Here is a 16,484-nt window from a genome sequence, read left to right on the forward strand (position 1 = left end):
TCAATCATGTCTTTCCATTTGACCACATTAAAAACCCACCTTTGCTTTCCTCAGTACAAATTCTCCTTTTAATGATTTTCAGGATGATACAGAATTCAGTTGAAATATTAATAAAAAGTAACAGACAACCATCAGAATAGAACAGAGGAACCAATAGTGCTAAAACTCAGTTTGTCAATGTCAAAATGGTGTACACATCTAAATCTAAAAAACATGCCAACACCCTGATTTTGTAACAGTGAACCATAATCTCCTCCCTGCAAAACTTTGGGAAGAACTTTGAGTGCTGTTTAAAAAAAATCCGAGTGCATTTGTGAGGACAGATGTTGGTTGAAAGATGGCTTTTCTTTACTGGCCTCAAAAACAAGAAGATGGCTCACAAACATTCAACCACACAGTTAGTGCTTGGCATGGGTTAATGACAGTAAAAATAAAAGCATCTTTTTGTGCAGTGAATACTCTATAAGGTGTGTAAAGAAGGATAGAAATGAAAGGGCGCCCGGTTGGCTCGGTGGGTGGAGCTGGGGACCCATGTGCCGGGGCTGAGTCCTTGCTGCAGCGGCCCGGGTTCGGGTCCAGCCTGCGGCCCTTTGCTGCGTGTCATCCCTTCTCTCTACTCCCCTTTCCTGTCTATCTTCAGCTGTATCTATCAAATAAAGGCAATAAAAGGCCAAAAAAATAACTTAAAAAAAAAAAAAGGATAGAAATGAAAGTGAAGAAGTAAAATGTAACAAATTCAGAGTTTTGGGGACAAGTTGAGGGACAATAAGAAAACAACAGTTCCTTAACTGTAAACTCAACTTACAGTCCCTTTGAAACAGAAACCGGCTGTAACACTGATGATCCTGAATAACTCTCCTGTTAACTCGGTTTATCGATCCAACTTGTGCACGTGGAAGACGCTGGGTTTGCCGATCACATATTCAGAGACGGAATGAAACTGTTGGCAAATTCATTCAAATTCATTCATTCATTCCAACAGTAAAAAGTTATTATTCAATTATGTAAAAAAAGGGACAAAGCCACAGTTAACCCCAAAATTAGCTGGAGGTCCCTGTTGCTCTACGGAGTCTGGAGTGCGCCGGAATAATTTAACTGATGCTTTGTAAAACTTATAAAATAAAAAGACAATTAATAATTCTATTTTCTCTAATTCTGTCTCTTAATGACCAATAATATTAAGTAAATACAACAGTTACAATTTTAATTGAATGATTGCATCAGTTTAAAGATGACTCTTTTAATTAAAGACATGTAAGCAGCGAGTCCAACCAACAGCTGGATCTCTGACTGGCCAGCTGGTATATGTTGGCAGAAGTGTAGCCAATCACAGCTCCTTTTAGGGGACACACTGCTCACATGTCTTTAAATGCAAGCAATCACACAATGGAAATGTTAAAACTGAGGGCTCCAGCATACACACTGCACACACTGCACACACTGCGAACCGAGCTTGGGAACCCATGAGCCAATCATCAAGGAGCAGCACGCAATTAGTGCAGCCACAGACCTCGATGTTTCAGAGAGGAGGCACATGCTGGGTTTTACTTTTACTTTTAGAATGTGTTGTTTAAATGTTATTGTAATTCATAGATTTACAAAAGCATTTTCAAAATGTTCTATTAATTGATTCTAATTAAACATCTAAACATCTTTAATTGTTCCAGTGGCAGACTCCAGACTCTTCACTGTCAGAGACTCCTCTATACAGTCTACTCTCTTACAGTGTTCAGTCACTTTGAAATAATGAACTAGGATCTTTCAGAAGGACCTTACTTGAAATGCTTTGTAATAGACCACGGTTGAAATGTTCAAAAGCATCTCCCATTCTTTGGAAAAAAAACCCTTACAGTAAATTCACTTCATAGCACCCTGAGGCGAGCTGTAAAACCTTCCAAACTGTGAGTGGGAGGTGGTCTGAGCTCAATAATGCTTTAAAGAAAGGATGTTACCCCTTAATGTGCCTCCTGAAGAGGATAAAAGACTTTGGTAAAAACATGTAAAATCAGATCTAGTACATACAGTACATATGGAATATGCTGCTTTTAATACAATAAACAATATTTTCCCCACGTTTTAGACAATAAGCAGCAAAATATATAACACAGTAATGCTAATATACACTAGAATGATTCAACCAGTCAATAAGAACTCCATTTGTTAAAAAACAAACATATAGAAGTATAAATATACTCAGTATAAAGATATCTGACTACACACATACACAGTGCCACCATAGACTTGTCTATACATTTACAGGTAACATGAACAAAATGGACCCTCATTCCCTTTAGTGATAATATGCTGAACACACACAGAGACATCTGGCAGCTGCTGTTTGTTGCTCCAATAACATTCCCAGGTGTGTGTCCTAAGGCGAAGTGCTCGCGTTGATAAACTGGGCAATATTGAGGAAAAGTTGTGCAGGAAATCCTCCAATGTGCACTTACTGAGTCATCCAGAGTCCAGAGGAGGTGCCGAGCCCTCCGCTGTCTCTGTTCTCACCAACATCAAAGGTTCATCTCTCCTGTTCGCTGGCTTCTCTCCATTTTTTTTTGTCTGTCGCTGTCTTAAGAGAGGAACTCTGTCCATGTGAGTTTCAGGATGTCACTCCAACATAGCGTCCAGCTGGTCAGCCAGGTCATCAAACATGTTGCCGATGTCATCCAGAATGTTTCCTGCTGCCTTCACTGTGCTGCTGCCACTGGGAAACAGACAGACGGTGTTACAGGCCTAACCAGACAGTATGGAGTCACAAACAAGTCATGTAGTGCTTTGTTTTTTTCCTTCAGTAGAACTTTTTCACAGCAGCCATTTGGACATGAAATAGTAGGGTAAACACTGCTGTTACCAATGATACTAATGGACGCTTCGTAAGTCCTGTCCCTTTTGGCTCTGGGCTCCAGTAACAGTTGAGCTCCTGTAGACTGTCTATGTTGAAAAGACAACCAAACTCTGATGATGGTTAAGAGATAAAAGTTAGCTAATGTTAGCAAAATGCTAGTAAACTAACTAGCTAATGTACATTATCATTAGCTACATCTGACAGCTAATGTTAGCAAAACGCTTGCTACCTAGCTAATTCAACCAATTGTCAGTTAGCCAGTGTATTGGTAACATTACCTAACTTAAGATGTGTCACTTTTATCTTTTACAGTAAAGGAAAGGAGAGAGTTCACCGAGGTTCCGACTGATATTGACACACAGTCCAAAAAGGGGCGGGACTAAGGAATCAATTATAGATCTGCAACTAACTATTATTGTCATTACTGATTAATCTGATGACCATTTTCTTGATTGATTCATTAGTTATTTGGTCCATAACATGTCAGATTGTGAAAAATGATAAAATAATAACCCAAAGATATTCAGTTTACTGTCAAAGATGACTAAATATTCACATTGGAGAAGCTGAAATCAGAGAATTTGGACATTTTTAATTAAACAATTAAATATTGGTGATGGTTTTAATAGTTGATAACTAAACAACTAATGGTTGCAGCTCTATTCAGTTATGATAACATACTAACTGCATTAAGTACAGTGTTACAGTGCTGAGACGAGGGTACATGAACATCGCGACAAAAAAGTCTGACAAGCAGTCAGTCCATCTGACGGTTGGTTTTGTTGAAACCGACCTGCAATGTTTTGTTTTGTTTATAATGAGCTACATGAAGAGATGTAATACCTCTTCCATATATTGTATATTAAGTGTGAAAGGAAATTTTGTAGCTCACACAACCGTACACTCGTGTTACATCAGTAATCCTTACCCGTCCACGCTGCTGCCCTGCGCCAGTTTGTTCTCCACCACTTTGAGAGCAGCCTCCAGTGACGTACTGGTTTGCTCCAGCCTCTTCTGAGCCAACACCTCCAGACCGGCTATGCCAACCAGGGGTGTCCCCACTTTCCCTGCCTGACACAGTGGTGCCGAGGTGGGGTGTGAAGGGGAAAGAGCCGGAGAGGATGGAGCAGCAAATGCGACACTCTGGACCGCAGTGAGGTTGGCTCCTGGGGGACAAGAAGTGTGGATTCATCCATCATCCAAAAGAAACTAAAACATCTTGAAGCAGTTTTGGCTAAAACATTATTCATTAATGATGCAGATATTGTCACAAAATTAGTTTTTTGGTCAGCGTTACCTGCTGTTGATGCCGAGGCCATGCCGGGCTGAGGGAGTCTTGGTACAGACAAACCAGCAGTTTTCTGTGGACTCTCTGGCTTGGACGTCTGTGGGTGTTTGACAGGTTGGGGGCTGGGTAAACATGTCTGTGTGTGTATGCTGCCACCAAGCTTTGGGGAGACTGTGTGAATCTGTACGCTGGTTAGTTTAGGAATGGCTGTTTGTGCACTGGCTTGACCTGAAGACATTGTTTTCTGGGGGGTTGTTGGTTTGCTGTGAGGGGGTTGTTTGAGAGGACTGCAGGGTTTCGAGGACACCAGAGGCTTCGGGCCTTTTCCCATGGAGCCTACTCTCTGGAACACATTCCCCGGTCGCTGAGATTCATCGTCGCTCACCGTGCTGATGTCATTACGTGTGTGGAGGCTGTCGTCTCTGTTGGGGTTGGTAGCCTCCTCAGGTGTCGACGACTCTTTGGGTTTGTGCCGTCTTTTCACTGTGTCAGACTCTTTCAGGTTGAACTCTGGGAGCTCCAGGCTGTTCGGGGTCTGGACTGGACCCTCTGGAGGAGCCTTGTCTTCAGTGTCCGTTCGGGGGGACAACTGCTATCCTGGGCCGCTGTTTGATAGTGAGGTTGCCCTCCTCAGCGAAAGGGAGGTGGTCGGCGCTGTGCTTTGGAGATGCAGTAACGCTCTCTGATGTTCTTTCATTTTTCCTTGCTTTCTCCTCAAGAGTTCCTTCTGCGCCTCCACCTCTCTGTCTGTCAGTGTCCACTTCTGTCCTCTCGCTTCCTGTCCTCCTCAAGCCCGCCAGGCCCAGAGCAGGGACGGGTTTGGAATGCTGTACGATGATGTGAGGACTCATCCCATGTGGAATCGGGGAGGAAACGGGGCTGAAAACAGGTGAAACATGGATGTGAGTTGGTGGTATATCGATCCTCCTGGATGGACTGCTGCTGCTGCTGCTTCCCTCTAGTCTGGCTGTGATGCTCCTCACACTGCCTGTGCTCTCTGTCTCCACCCCTCCCTTCACCTCTGGCTCCACCACTTTTCCGTTTCCCGGCTGGCGTACTGGGCTGCCACTCACCGAGCTCATCCTTTTGGGAGGTGGTGGGGGCGGGCCCTTGCGTCGTGACCGCACAGCAAACGAGTGGCTGCGGTTGATGTGGCGTTGGGCCCCTGTGGCGCTTGTGTGCCCGCGTCCCGGCCTGCGCGACAGGGTGGCGTAAGAGGGCATGGCCATGGAGGAAGAAGAGGTGCAGGAGGGAGTGAGGTCATCGTCTTCATCCGGTTCACCGTCGGACAGAGCGTAGCGAGTCAGGCTTTGGGCACGCTTCTTGTGCAGGCCCTTTTGGGCTTCAACAGCTGGGCCCTGTCCCGGCCGGGGTCCCAGCAGAGGGACCGCACCAGGCAGAGGCTTGGAGAGCCCCCATGGAGCCCCGTTGACCCCTCCTGCCTGGGCGTTGAGGTAACTAAAGGCCTTCTGTGTGGGGGAAGGCTGTGGGGATGGAGAGGAAGGGGAGGAGGGCGGGTGGTGCTGAGGCTGATAGAGGCGGTTAGGGGACTGCTGCATGTGTTTGGCCTTGGGTGGGACAGCTGGGTGAGCAAAGCGAGGCATCTTGCTGGGGGTTAGCGGAGGTGTTAGGGGGGAGAAGGGGAGTTTGTTGGGGGTAGCAGACCGACTCTGCGGCTCCCACATGTCTGTGGGTCTCTGTCTACCTCTGCCTCCAGGACTGCTCCCTCCACGCTTGGCCTCCTCAGCCACACCACTCCCCAGACTCTCCTCTGACCGGCTGGAAGTCCTGGTCGAAGATGGCGCGGCTTGGGGGTCATGAGAATATCCCGAATTTGAATTTCCAGAATTCCCAGAGTTCCCTGATCCCCGCGATCTCATGCTAATGCTCTCCTGACTGACTGACATGGCTGTCACAGGTGTTACGCCCCTGATGCCAAACGCCTCGGCAGCTCCTCCTGCCCTGCCCATCATGGCGCTCTGCAGCTCAGCGCTCAACTCGCTGTCCTGGAAGGAGAGGAGGGTCTTGGGGGTGCGTGGGGAGGGGCAGCAGTCGTCAGAAGGAATGTCAGAGCGAGTGTGAGCATGCACGTTGTGTGTTGGCGTGTGTTCGATAGCCACAAGCTCCAGGGCGGCGGGGGGCTTCCGCCGGAGAGTCCCACCTCCAGCTCTGTCGGCATGGTTACGAGAGCGCTGCAGGTCACAGAGTCTTTTCACTGCTAACATTAGCTTCTTCTGATGGCCTGAAATAGAGATAGCATCGTTACAATCTCCTGACCGAAGTACACGCAGCAGTAGACTTATGCAGAACAGCGCCCTCTGTGGGCGAATGAATGAATGTGAATGTTCCTTCATGACCTCGAAAACAGTAGTTAAACAAAAAAAATCTTTACTCGCTTGCTTTTTCTGGAGCTTTCAACTACATATAAGGGTCTTCCTCACCATATTTTTCAAACATGTTTTACACCTTGTGATGCAACCATTAAAATCATCATCTGACACACATATCCAACCATCTGTGCCTATTGTCAAGCATAACTAGATATCTTGTATACAGTGCATGAGGGTGAAGAGTAAACTGTCAAAAAGGGAAGAGAGCACCAACTCTACATCGAATTTCAAAGAAATCTGGTGTCATTCCTCACCCAGTTTGGTGATGCCTATCTCCTGCAGGTCCTCCCAGGTGATGTCTTTGACAATAGTGATGGAGTCGTAGCCATTGTCACACAATCTCTTCTGGTATTGAGGCAGTCCAATCACACTCAACCACTCCCCCAGGTCCGACTGAGCAGCAACAAACACAGACAGGACAGGGGCAATGAGTCAAAGAATTCACATAATTCATGAGTCATAATCATTTGGATGCTTATCTAATTACAAGTAGCAGTTTTAATTGTGTGACCGTGATGGCACACCCAGTTAGATACTAGTGGTATTGCAAGAAAGCCAAGAGAAGTAACTGCATTTCATCAATGTTACAACATGCGAGTGGGACATCAGAGGGGTTTTCTCACAGGAATGTAGTCAGGCAGCCACTCTGGGATGCTCAGCTTGCTAATCTCCATTGAGATCTTCTTTCGGTGGCCTGGTTTGGTCACTCCGATGGCTGTCAGGTCCTGAAGAGCAAAACACATGTAAGCAGCCAGTGAATCAACGGCAAGAGAGGAGACTTCATCATTCAAATATTGACGATTCACATGTATTAAGGATAGTCATGCCAACTCAGTTTAATTTTAACCATTACAACACAGCACTCAGTGTTCCTGGTGAGCCTCCTTTGCTGCATACTGGATCATATGCTAACACATCACAAAGATGCCACATTTTCAGGTCAGTTTCTCCTTAGTAAATTAAAACTGACAAGAAAATGCAGCACACGTAAGAAACTGCAAGAAAATATCAATACATTTGAGTATGACGATATTTTGTTTTGTGATAGCAGTGCTGTAAACTGAGGGCTATGATGTTGGAGGTTACAGGGACTGTGATAAATAAAAGTCCGATTTGATGTGTGTTATTTATACTATGAAAGATTTCCTAAATTTTTTTTTTTTTAAATCGCAATTTATTGAATCATAACCCTGTATCATGATACGTAACGTATCACCAGATTGTTGCCAATACAGTCATAAAAAAACTATGGAGCTAGAAGTTGGAAAGAAAAGGGCAACAGAGAGGAGTGTGATAGCTGAGAGTGCTCAACACACAGCAACTGAAGAAAACTTGAGTAAAAGCTTATTGCTACTGTAGGTGTATTTTACTGTCAATAATATCAGAACTATGCAATGAGATTGTTTTAGGGTTCTCTGGAAATTTCCATTGTTCCCTACAACTTGCAGCATTTCTGTATTTGCAAATGTGTCTGTGCTGCACATGTGCTGTCAGATTAGTACATGTGTTTCTCAATTCAGATTTTATTTACTGACAAATCTTTAAATACAATAAATATATGAAAATGAGTTGTGATATCCTGGTAAAAAATACTTACAGAAACCAAAACCATCACTCAGTAGCCTCTATCTTACATATTTTGTTTAAATGTATTATAAATAAAATATATATTATAGAAATGCTAATTGCAACACACAGACGCATACACACATACCTCAGGGGTCATCCTGCTGATGGTGGGTACATCATACCCTGCGGTGATGAAGTTGGATGTGTACTGCTCCAACTGGAACTCACACAACCACTGGTAGATGGCCTCAGAGTCCTAACAGAGGGGGGGGTGTTTACTGTATGAGGCTTTTCTCTCACACGCACGCACGCACGCACACACACACACACACACTCACTCACACTCACAGTACTCATCTCACCTTGCCCTCCATAAGATGTTCTGGTCTCATGAAGCCTTTCTGAGGAGTGCCGTTGACCTGACGACGGGAACCACCTAAAAAACACACACAGCCGATCAATTGTACAGGACGACAACCTCCACCTGCCTTACTCTGAGACAAAGACAGCACAAAGACTCAACAGTAACAAGCTCCTGGTAAGTGAATCAAAGCTGTATGTAAAACAATGCTGAAAATAAACAAGTGATTAGTTACTAATATAATGTACGTTAATCTCAGTGAGTTCAGTCATGTTGAATCAGTGTCCCCCGTGCAGCTGTCTGGGTGAGGGGGGTTGTTGTTGGCTCTCACTCCAGGTGAGTAAAGGTGTGTTATCTACCTGATCTGAAAACCCACTGAACACACTCGTGACTCATCTCTCTTTCAGTCGTGACACATTACCACAGATCTCTGAGGAATGCACCTTTCCTCCCATTTTCTCCATCGTCGCCTCTCTTTCGCCCGAGGCCAGCGCTTTTGATCGCTCCCTCGCTTTCTTTATGCTCTTTCTGTCATCCTTCCTGACAGGATTCATCTACCTTTTAACTATCAGTTTGCAATAACCCTTATCCATAAAGCACCTTTCTAAACATGCATACACTTGAAGTTGGAGCAAGTGGTGGAAGAGATAGACAAGCAAGGTCAAAGAGGTCAAGATCAAATGATAACAAAAAAAGGTTTTTTTAAGGGTCAGTTCACCCAAATTATAATCAATAAAACGGTAACTTTTTAGTGGTATCTTGCCATGCACATTTTGGTTTTATTAGTCCAGTTAGAGATATCTTTCTTTGAGATTTCTGCCTCCACCTTAATACAATACTGAAACCTACTTTGCATGGCTGGATATGACTGGAGGTCTGTCAGATAATCTGATCTTTTGTACACTTAGAGGAGACATTTGAAAGCCAATGGATATTTTTAGCCCAAGGTGCTTGATTAAAGACATAAGTCATCATTTGTGGTTTACACTTATTTGCTTTCTTTCTGTTACATGGGAAGATTAATACTCTCATGTCTATACATTAAATACAAAATTTGAGCCAGGAAGCTTAGCTTAGCATAAAGACTAGAAGCAGGGAGGAAACACAGTTAGCCTGTTTCTGTCCAAAGTTCTGTGTGGTTGTTCATTTTGATCTTTACCTAGAAAGCCCTGCAAACCACCAGCATCTGACTGTTACTAGCTGTGCGTGAGGAGTTTTGTTCACTAGATACACAACCAACATGTCTAGGGCTCACAAAGTTGTGTCTAAGTGTAAAAATAAGATGTATTTTTGCATATTTTTGATTTGGTTGTTCTGATTGGTTGAAGTTTGCCCATAATAGACTTTGATAAGTATTTTTGAATATATTTTTTGTTTCCAGCGAGGATGTCACAGATGGTTCTGTGTAACAAACCAGTCAGGTATGACTATGCTATGCTAGGCAGTGTTTGTCGGTTAATCTGAGAGTTTAGCAAAGAACCTCAGGGTTTTTTTTAGCCCCGACACATTCCGCTTCTGTGCTGCTTTTCTTTCTGTATTTCCTTGGCTGTTTTTTTTAGCACTATATTTCTCTTCTGTGTTGACGGTCAGGGGCCCTGCTCTCCCTAGAGAGAAAGACAGCCTAATAGAAAGGTATTTGGCCTCAGGGCAACAGTCAAAACTCCATTGACTTTTAGATTGAGAGAACCAAATTAGAGAGATTGTTTGATGGTCTTGTTTATTCTCTGCACCCCAATAACAGGAGCGAAGAATTATTTGATTGAACAGTATCAATCAGGAGCATTTTCTCTGGCTTTATTTATATGTCTCACTACCTCCACATCACAATCTCAATAAATAAAGGTGAGTAGATTCCTCTGGTCACATTTAACAACCGAACCTAGCGACAGATATGACCTAAAATATGAATAAATGCTTGATCCGAGACAAAACATCAAATCCATACATGACTTCTTACCCTTCAGGAGGAACGAGAGCGGCAGACCACCTGATGTTTGGCACTTCATCCTTCCTTCTGCCTATCCTTCATGCAGAGCGGACATTACTTCAAGCCAACTGATCTGTTCCCCCTCCTCGTCTTTCTCCTTCATTTAACAAATATGTTTTGCTCTCTCTGTTCCTGTCTCCTCCCTCTGACCCCTCCCTCCCATTCCTCATTTCTCTTTTCTTCACTTTAACCCTGCTTCCTATTCAGCCTGAGGTCAACAGAGATCCTCTGCTTCTACTAACATGTCACTCTTTGACCTTTTTAAAGAGCCTCCCCAGTAGAGAAAGCTTAGGTCCAGAGAATAGCTGCACTTTCCTATGATATTTCTGCACCTGTCGGTCAGATCTAATGGCGTGCATGCACAAAGACACATCATTCCTGCCTTTAGTGTTTCCTTAGAGAGCTGATCGGGTGCTTTTATGGGCTGTGTGGTTGAGAGTAGATTGTGGTTTTATTGGTTTTTGTGGTGAGGTGAGGCAAGTCTTTTCTCCCTCCTTCCATCTCATTTCCTTTCAGACAGACCGCAATAACAGCTCAATCTGCAGAACAAAAGCACTAATGCTACGTTTATCTTTAATCGCATTCCTCTGGTATAAGTAGGTACAACCATGTTTACAGTGTTACAGTAGTGGTATCTAGGGCTTTGATGCTGTTTACAAAGCTATATACCTGGCAAATAATGTGATTTTAGTTAGGTTTGCTCTCTGGCTTGGATTTCAAGACTGGGCAAAAACATTTGAATACCCCAAAATAAAAATGACAAGTATGACAGATTATTAGGACTTGGCTTAGGACAAAACATCCAAAATTTAAGTAAAAATATTTAAAGGAAAAAGTTAATAGAAATATCTTGGAATATTTAGAAAAAGTCATAATATAATGAGAAAATCTGTAATACTTTGAGAATAAAGTTAAACATATATGATAAAAAGTCAAAACATTCAATAAAAAATGTGTAATACTTAAAAAAGACAAAGAAATCTTCAACACTTAACTTAACAATACTAAAAAGTCTGTAATACTTTTTCAAAATAAAGTAAAATATTTAAAAGAAAAACCTGTATTCATCCTGTATATCAAGTCAAACATTTACCAGATAAGGGCATTATGTTAAAAATTAAAAATTAAAATTTAAGTGCTATTATTTCAAGAGATTTGAGTGCTTTGTCAACAGATGAGAAAACAGGTGAAAGCAGTCGGTCACCTTTTATGTGTCAAATGAGGGATGTGACCAGATGACCAGAATTGATAACAAAGCATCTTCTGAGCATATATTTTAAGATATATAAAATAAATTACGTAATGTACATAACTGGACATGTTTTGCAGCTAAAGCACAGCAGGGAGGGTGTTTTTTTCAGACAGCTGTGTCAAAGACTGCAGAGATCAAAAGCCAAGCTTGTGGCATCAGAACAGGATTAAAGCTTCATGACTCTGATGATATGAAAGGGAAGAGCCAGAAGCTACTGAGGGAGTGTCTGTGGCTGTGTGCTGCACTTTATCTGAGGAGGTGGGAAAGTAAACCAACCAATGCCTTCCAGACCTTTGTAAATGTGCAGCTCAAAGCTGCTTTCCTGAGCTTTTCAATGGATGTGATAAGACAGTTGCCAACATGGCTAACAGGCACCTGTCGCAGAATTATAATGCTGAGTGATCATAACATATAACCTAAGTTGTTCTCAAAGCAGCATTTTATTGTGATATTGACTTTATTCTCATAATATTATGACTTTCTCAACTTTTTACTCAAAATCTCAGATTGTTTTTTATAGGAAGCAGCAGACATGAAGAGAACACTTACTATTAGAATTAACAGTAATATTATTAAACCCAGGAAGAAGACGTACAATGTTCTATTCCCTGACTAACCTGTGGTTCCGTCTGCCTGTTTGCTGTGGTCTGCTACTGCAATGTGGAGATGGTCTCCTGATTCACCAGCAGAGGGACCCAGCTGCACACAAAAAAAACACGAATAAGTACGCACTGAAGAACACCTCTGAATGTCTTGAATTACTGAGATGCACTGCAGACAATATCCACCATAGCAACTCAGATAACCTTGTATTAAAATGAAACAAGAAAGATAGAATGGCAATGTGTGTGAGCAGAAAGCTGCTGTATTCCGGCATGTTTTAAGATATCTCAAATAGGTACTTTATAAACTGCATCGGAAGACTTGGTAAAGTTTTTACAAATCAAGATTTGTAATGATCCTACATACAATTTGCATGTAATGTCATTGCTCTTTCTAAGCAGATCTAACCTTGCCAGTTTCAGTATTGTGACGAGTCCCATTCTGTTTGTGGCTACTCTCTGAGCTCTGGCCGCTACCAGCGCTGCGGCTGCTGCCCACACTGCCAGCACTGCCAACACTGTTCCTGTCACCTGAGAGACAAACAAAGAGAAACAAAAAGGGAAAAAAGAGAAACAGAAAGCAGAGAGAGGGAGATTACAGTGTAAAATGAGACTTCTGAGAGAATCTGAGAGTTACGAAATCAGGAAAGAAAGCAAGTTTGTAGGGTGTAATTTGTAGGTAAAGGTATGTGGTCAGACTGCACTGCAAAAAACAAAATACAATTTTAATAACAAGTCATTTGCAAGTCCTATTCACCCTTAAAGGATTAGTCTGACAATTAGGAAATACACTAAGCGCTTAGCTTAGCATTAAGACTGGGAACAGGAGAAACACCTCTGTCCAAGTTAAAATAATAGGCCTATCAACAAGTCAAAAGCTCCCTAACTGTATAACCTTTGTTCAACCAATACATTGACTGAAATTAGATTGCACAACTATTTCCTGATTAAGTTTATTCATATCCCAGCTAAAAGTTTCAACATGCAACTCTCCCTAAAACTGGAAAATGCCATATTTACATTTGTGTTAGTCTACAGTTTAAACAAGATACAACTTGTTAATTAGTGAACTTTTATGCTAAGCTAGGGTAATCACCTGCCGGCTCTGGCTCCATTTAACACACAGACATGAGACTGACACCAATCCTCTCATCTAACTCTCGAAAAGAGTGCGATGTCAAAATATAAAAATGATTCTTTAAAATGTTTAATAATTTCAGGAATGAAAAGGAAGAATTAATGGCATTATCTCTCTACATATGAAAAACACTAAAAATTTACAACAACAATAACAACAACTAGATGAAATGACTTGGTAAGATCATTGCTTTTCAGTTTTCTGCCGTGCAGGTTTTTTAGGATGGAGGAAGTTGCACCAGCAAGCTGCAAAAAACCTGGGACACCAGTCAGGAGGAACACAGGAGTCAAAGAAGAGGCTCTGAAGGAGTGCTTCTCACTTACCATTATATCCCGCTGCAAGACAAATATGTTTGGGGTTACTGGATTATTGTGGGTGGCAGTGGGGGTGCATGGGATTTGCAGGCTGGAATGGTAAGGTGAAGACTTTGAAATATAAAGGGATATATATGGGAATAAGCTTCCTTAAAGCTGCACAGTTTATCAGAATGGCTGGGATGGGATCTGGTCTATAAGTTCACACAGGGTCGATGGGGGCAGGGGTTTGGGACCACACACCCTTACCAGTGGGAGAGCTCCTGAGGACCCAAATGTCCTGAGTGGGGCTAGCAGGATTAGCTGGGGCTGAGAGCTGACTGTCAGGTGGAGCACCTAACAAACACACACACACACTTTAGGCACAGACTCACTGTATACACCCAACACACTGTAGCTGGGAGAGGACCTATTGAGCTGACACTGAGCACCAGAGGACTGATCGAGAGGAGACTGGGATCAGGGTGCTGTTTGGGAGGGAAATGGGAAACCTGGGAACATGGACGGAGGAGGAGGAGACAACAGGCCCCTGGGCACAGAGATGTAAAAGGCCCCCAACGAGACAGAAAATTACAATAACAACAATGCGACTGTGTTATTTGTGGTTGTTTTGTGTCTCTTAGCGGTTGTTTGGTTTGTTTTTGTGGTTGTTGTTTCTTCTCTTTGTGGCTTTTTTGTTTGTTTTTCTAGTCATTTTGTGTCTTTTTGTGTTCTTACTATGTGTCTTATTTTGTGTCTCTGTGGTCGCTTTATATCTCTTATTGGTTGTTTTGCCTTTCTTTGAGCTTGTTCTGTTTGTGTTGTTGTATTTCTCTCTCTTTAGAGTTGTTTTGCATCTTTTTGTATTTGATTGATGTTCCAACAAGAAACCAGTCAATTCAAACAGAGGCCCTGGCCCAGGTGCCCCCTGACCCTGCCTGGGTATCTGGGCCCAGTAGGCCTGTTCAGTAATCCATCCTTACCTAGGAAGTCATGAAGGTGGTAAACAAAAACCAAACAGATGGGAGGAAGTTGGTGAGTGTGTGTATGTACCTGTGGGATCATAGCCAAGGGTATATGAGTCGTCATTCTGAGGGCCGAGGCCGTGGCTTGAGGGAGGAGCTCTGGATGCAAAGTGCTGTCGTTTGCAAGGCATTGAGGCTTGGCGGGAGAGGGTGCCCCCTAGGGTCATGGAGACAGGTTTGGGTTGAGGCTGGCATGCATGAGTGAGGGAAATCAGTTCATGTACATGCATGTGTGTGTCAGTTTGAACTGCATGCACAGGTATGGGAACAGTAAGACTGCAACAAAAACTACCTTTTGAAGTCTTGTGATCACATTATGAACATTATCATTATTCATGTTCATTGAGTATATGGGACAACAGCTGAAAAAGGGCAAATTCACTGTAAATCCCTTCTGGTGTTACGTAAGAGGCTGCTGAATGGGAGTGTAAGATCACCAGCGACGCTGAGAGGGCTTACTTTTCCTTTGTGTGTTGTTGGTCCATGGTTGCTGACACCATTGACATTATCACAGAGCTCAAGCACACACACACACACGCTGAGTTTGCCTCATAAGCAAAGAGCCTGTCACCGACTTAAAGTCAAACTCTCGTTCTCTTGTCTCTTCTCGCTCAAGCATGAGCAGACACACACACACACACACACACACACACACACACACACACACACACACACACACACACACACAGACACACAGACACACAGTACACAATATCCCAGCGTAGACTGTGAGGGCTTTAGCACTGAGCTGACACTTTGCAATCTGGCCATAGTAATCCTATTAATGTGTGTCTCTGAGTATCTACGTTTGTGTGTGTATGTGTGTGTGCTGCCTGGCTTGTTGAGGACCTAGAAATGAAGTGTTTTAGCTTGGTGTGTGTGCGTCTGTGTCTGTTGCTGTTATTGGACTCCTCACTGCGCTTGTCTCACTGTTAAATGTCAATGGCTTTACAGCTGCAAAACAAGTATAGGGATCATATTCCTTTTATTCACAGGGATTAAATCCCATGATTTACATGTATGCTGAACCCTCCAGTGATCATGCATGCCAACATGACAGATCCTGCTGAAGTACAAGTGTCGAGATATATTCTTAGCCCAGATATAACCATGGCCCTGGGTTAGGTTGGCCCTTTTAACAACCCTCTGTCAGCTCAAGCCCCCAGAGTATGAGGTCTAATCGGTCTGAGAATGATACAGTAAACATTTATTCTTGCTGGACCCGCCACTCCCACATACCACCCTCTTTCACTGTGTATGACAACCAGTACTCCTATGCTGCAATAACATGGTTGTTGGTCATTTGATTTAACGCTACTTGGGAATATTGATAGTGTACTGGTGTAAATTCTTAAAAAAAAAAGAGCAAATAGTTAAATTACCAAAAACAATTCATTTTTATTGAATCTGCTGTCTTTAGGGACCCATTTGCCTGGTTGACGCGGACAGGACGGTTAAGTTAAAGTGAACATTAAGTCGCCAGGTATGTTTAAATATGCTTATAATGCACAGGCTTTAGAGTGTCTTCAGTAGTGGAAGAAGTTTTCAAAATGTACCTTATAAAAAGTGGCCATACATAAATAAAGTAAAACGGTGCATTCAACATTTTATGTAAAAGTACAGAACTATTTAAAAAGTAAATTTGCTAATTATGCTGAGCGGCCCCTTTCAGAGTGTTAAATTATCATATACTGCATTACATTATTATTATTACTGACTGCATTCATGAACACA

General features: G+C 42.8%; 1 protein-coding gene across 1 annotated transcript in view; it reads right to left on the bottom strand.

Annotated features, from left to right (window-relative positions):
* Positions 1 to 177: 177 nt before the first annotated feature.
* Positions 178 to 16,484, bottom strand: part of LOC127372860 (caskin-2-like) — a 57,172-nt gene continuing 40,865 nt past the window's right edge. The window contains 12 exon segments of the mRNA XM_051416735.1: positions 178 to 2,704; positions 3,774 to 4,011; positions 4,143 to 4,716; positions 4,718 to 6,375; positions 6,778 to 6,916; positions 7,147 to 7,248; positions 8,238 to 8,348; positions 8,455 to 8,528; positions 12,310 to 12,391; positions 12,704 to 12,825; positions 13,996 to 14,082; positions 14,779 to 14,907. Coding sequence (XP_051272695.1) covers positions 2,608 to 2,704; positions 3,774 to 4,011; positions 4,143 to 4,716; positions 4,718 to 6,375; positions 6,778 to 6,916; positions 7,147 to 7,248; positions 8,238 to 8,348; positions 8,455 to 8,528; positions 12,310 to 12,391; positions 12,704 to 12,825; positions 13,996 to 14,082; positions 14,779 to 14,907 — 3,413 coding nt within the window. The 3' untranslated portion in view covers positions 178 to 2,607.

Source organism: Dicentrarchus labrax, unplaced genomic scaffold, assembly GCF_905237075.1.
Source record: "Dicentrarchus labrax unplaced genomic scaffold, dlabrax2021, whole genome shotgun sequence".
NCBI lineage: Eukaryota > Metazoa > Chordata > Actinopteri > Moronidae > Dicentrarchus > Dicentrarchus labrax.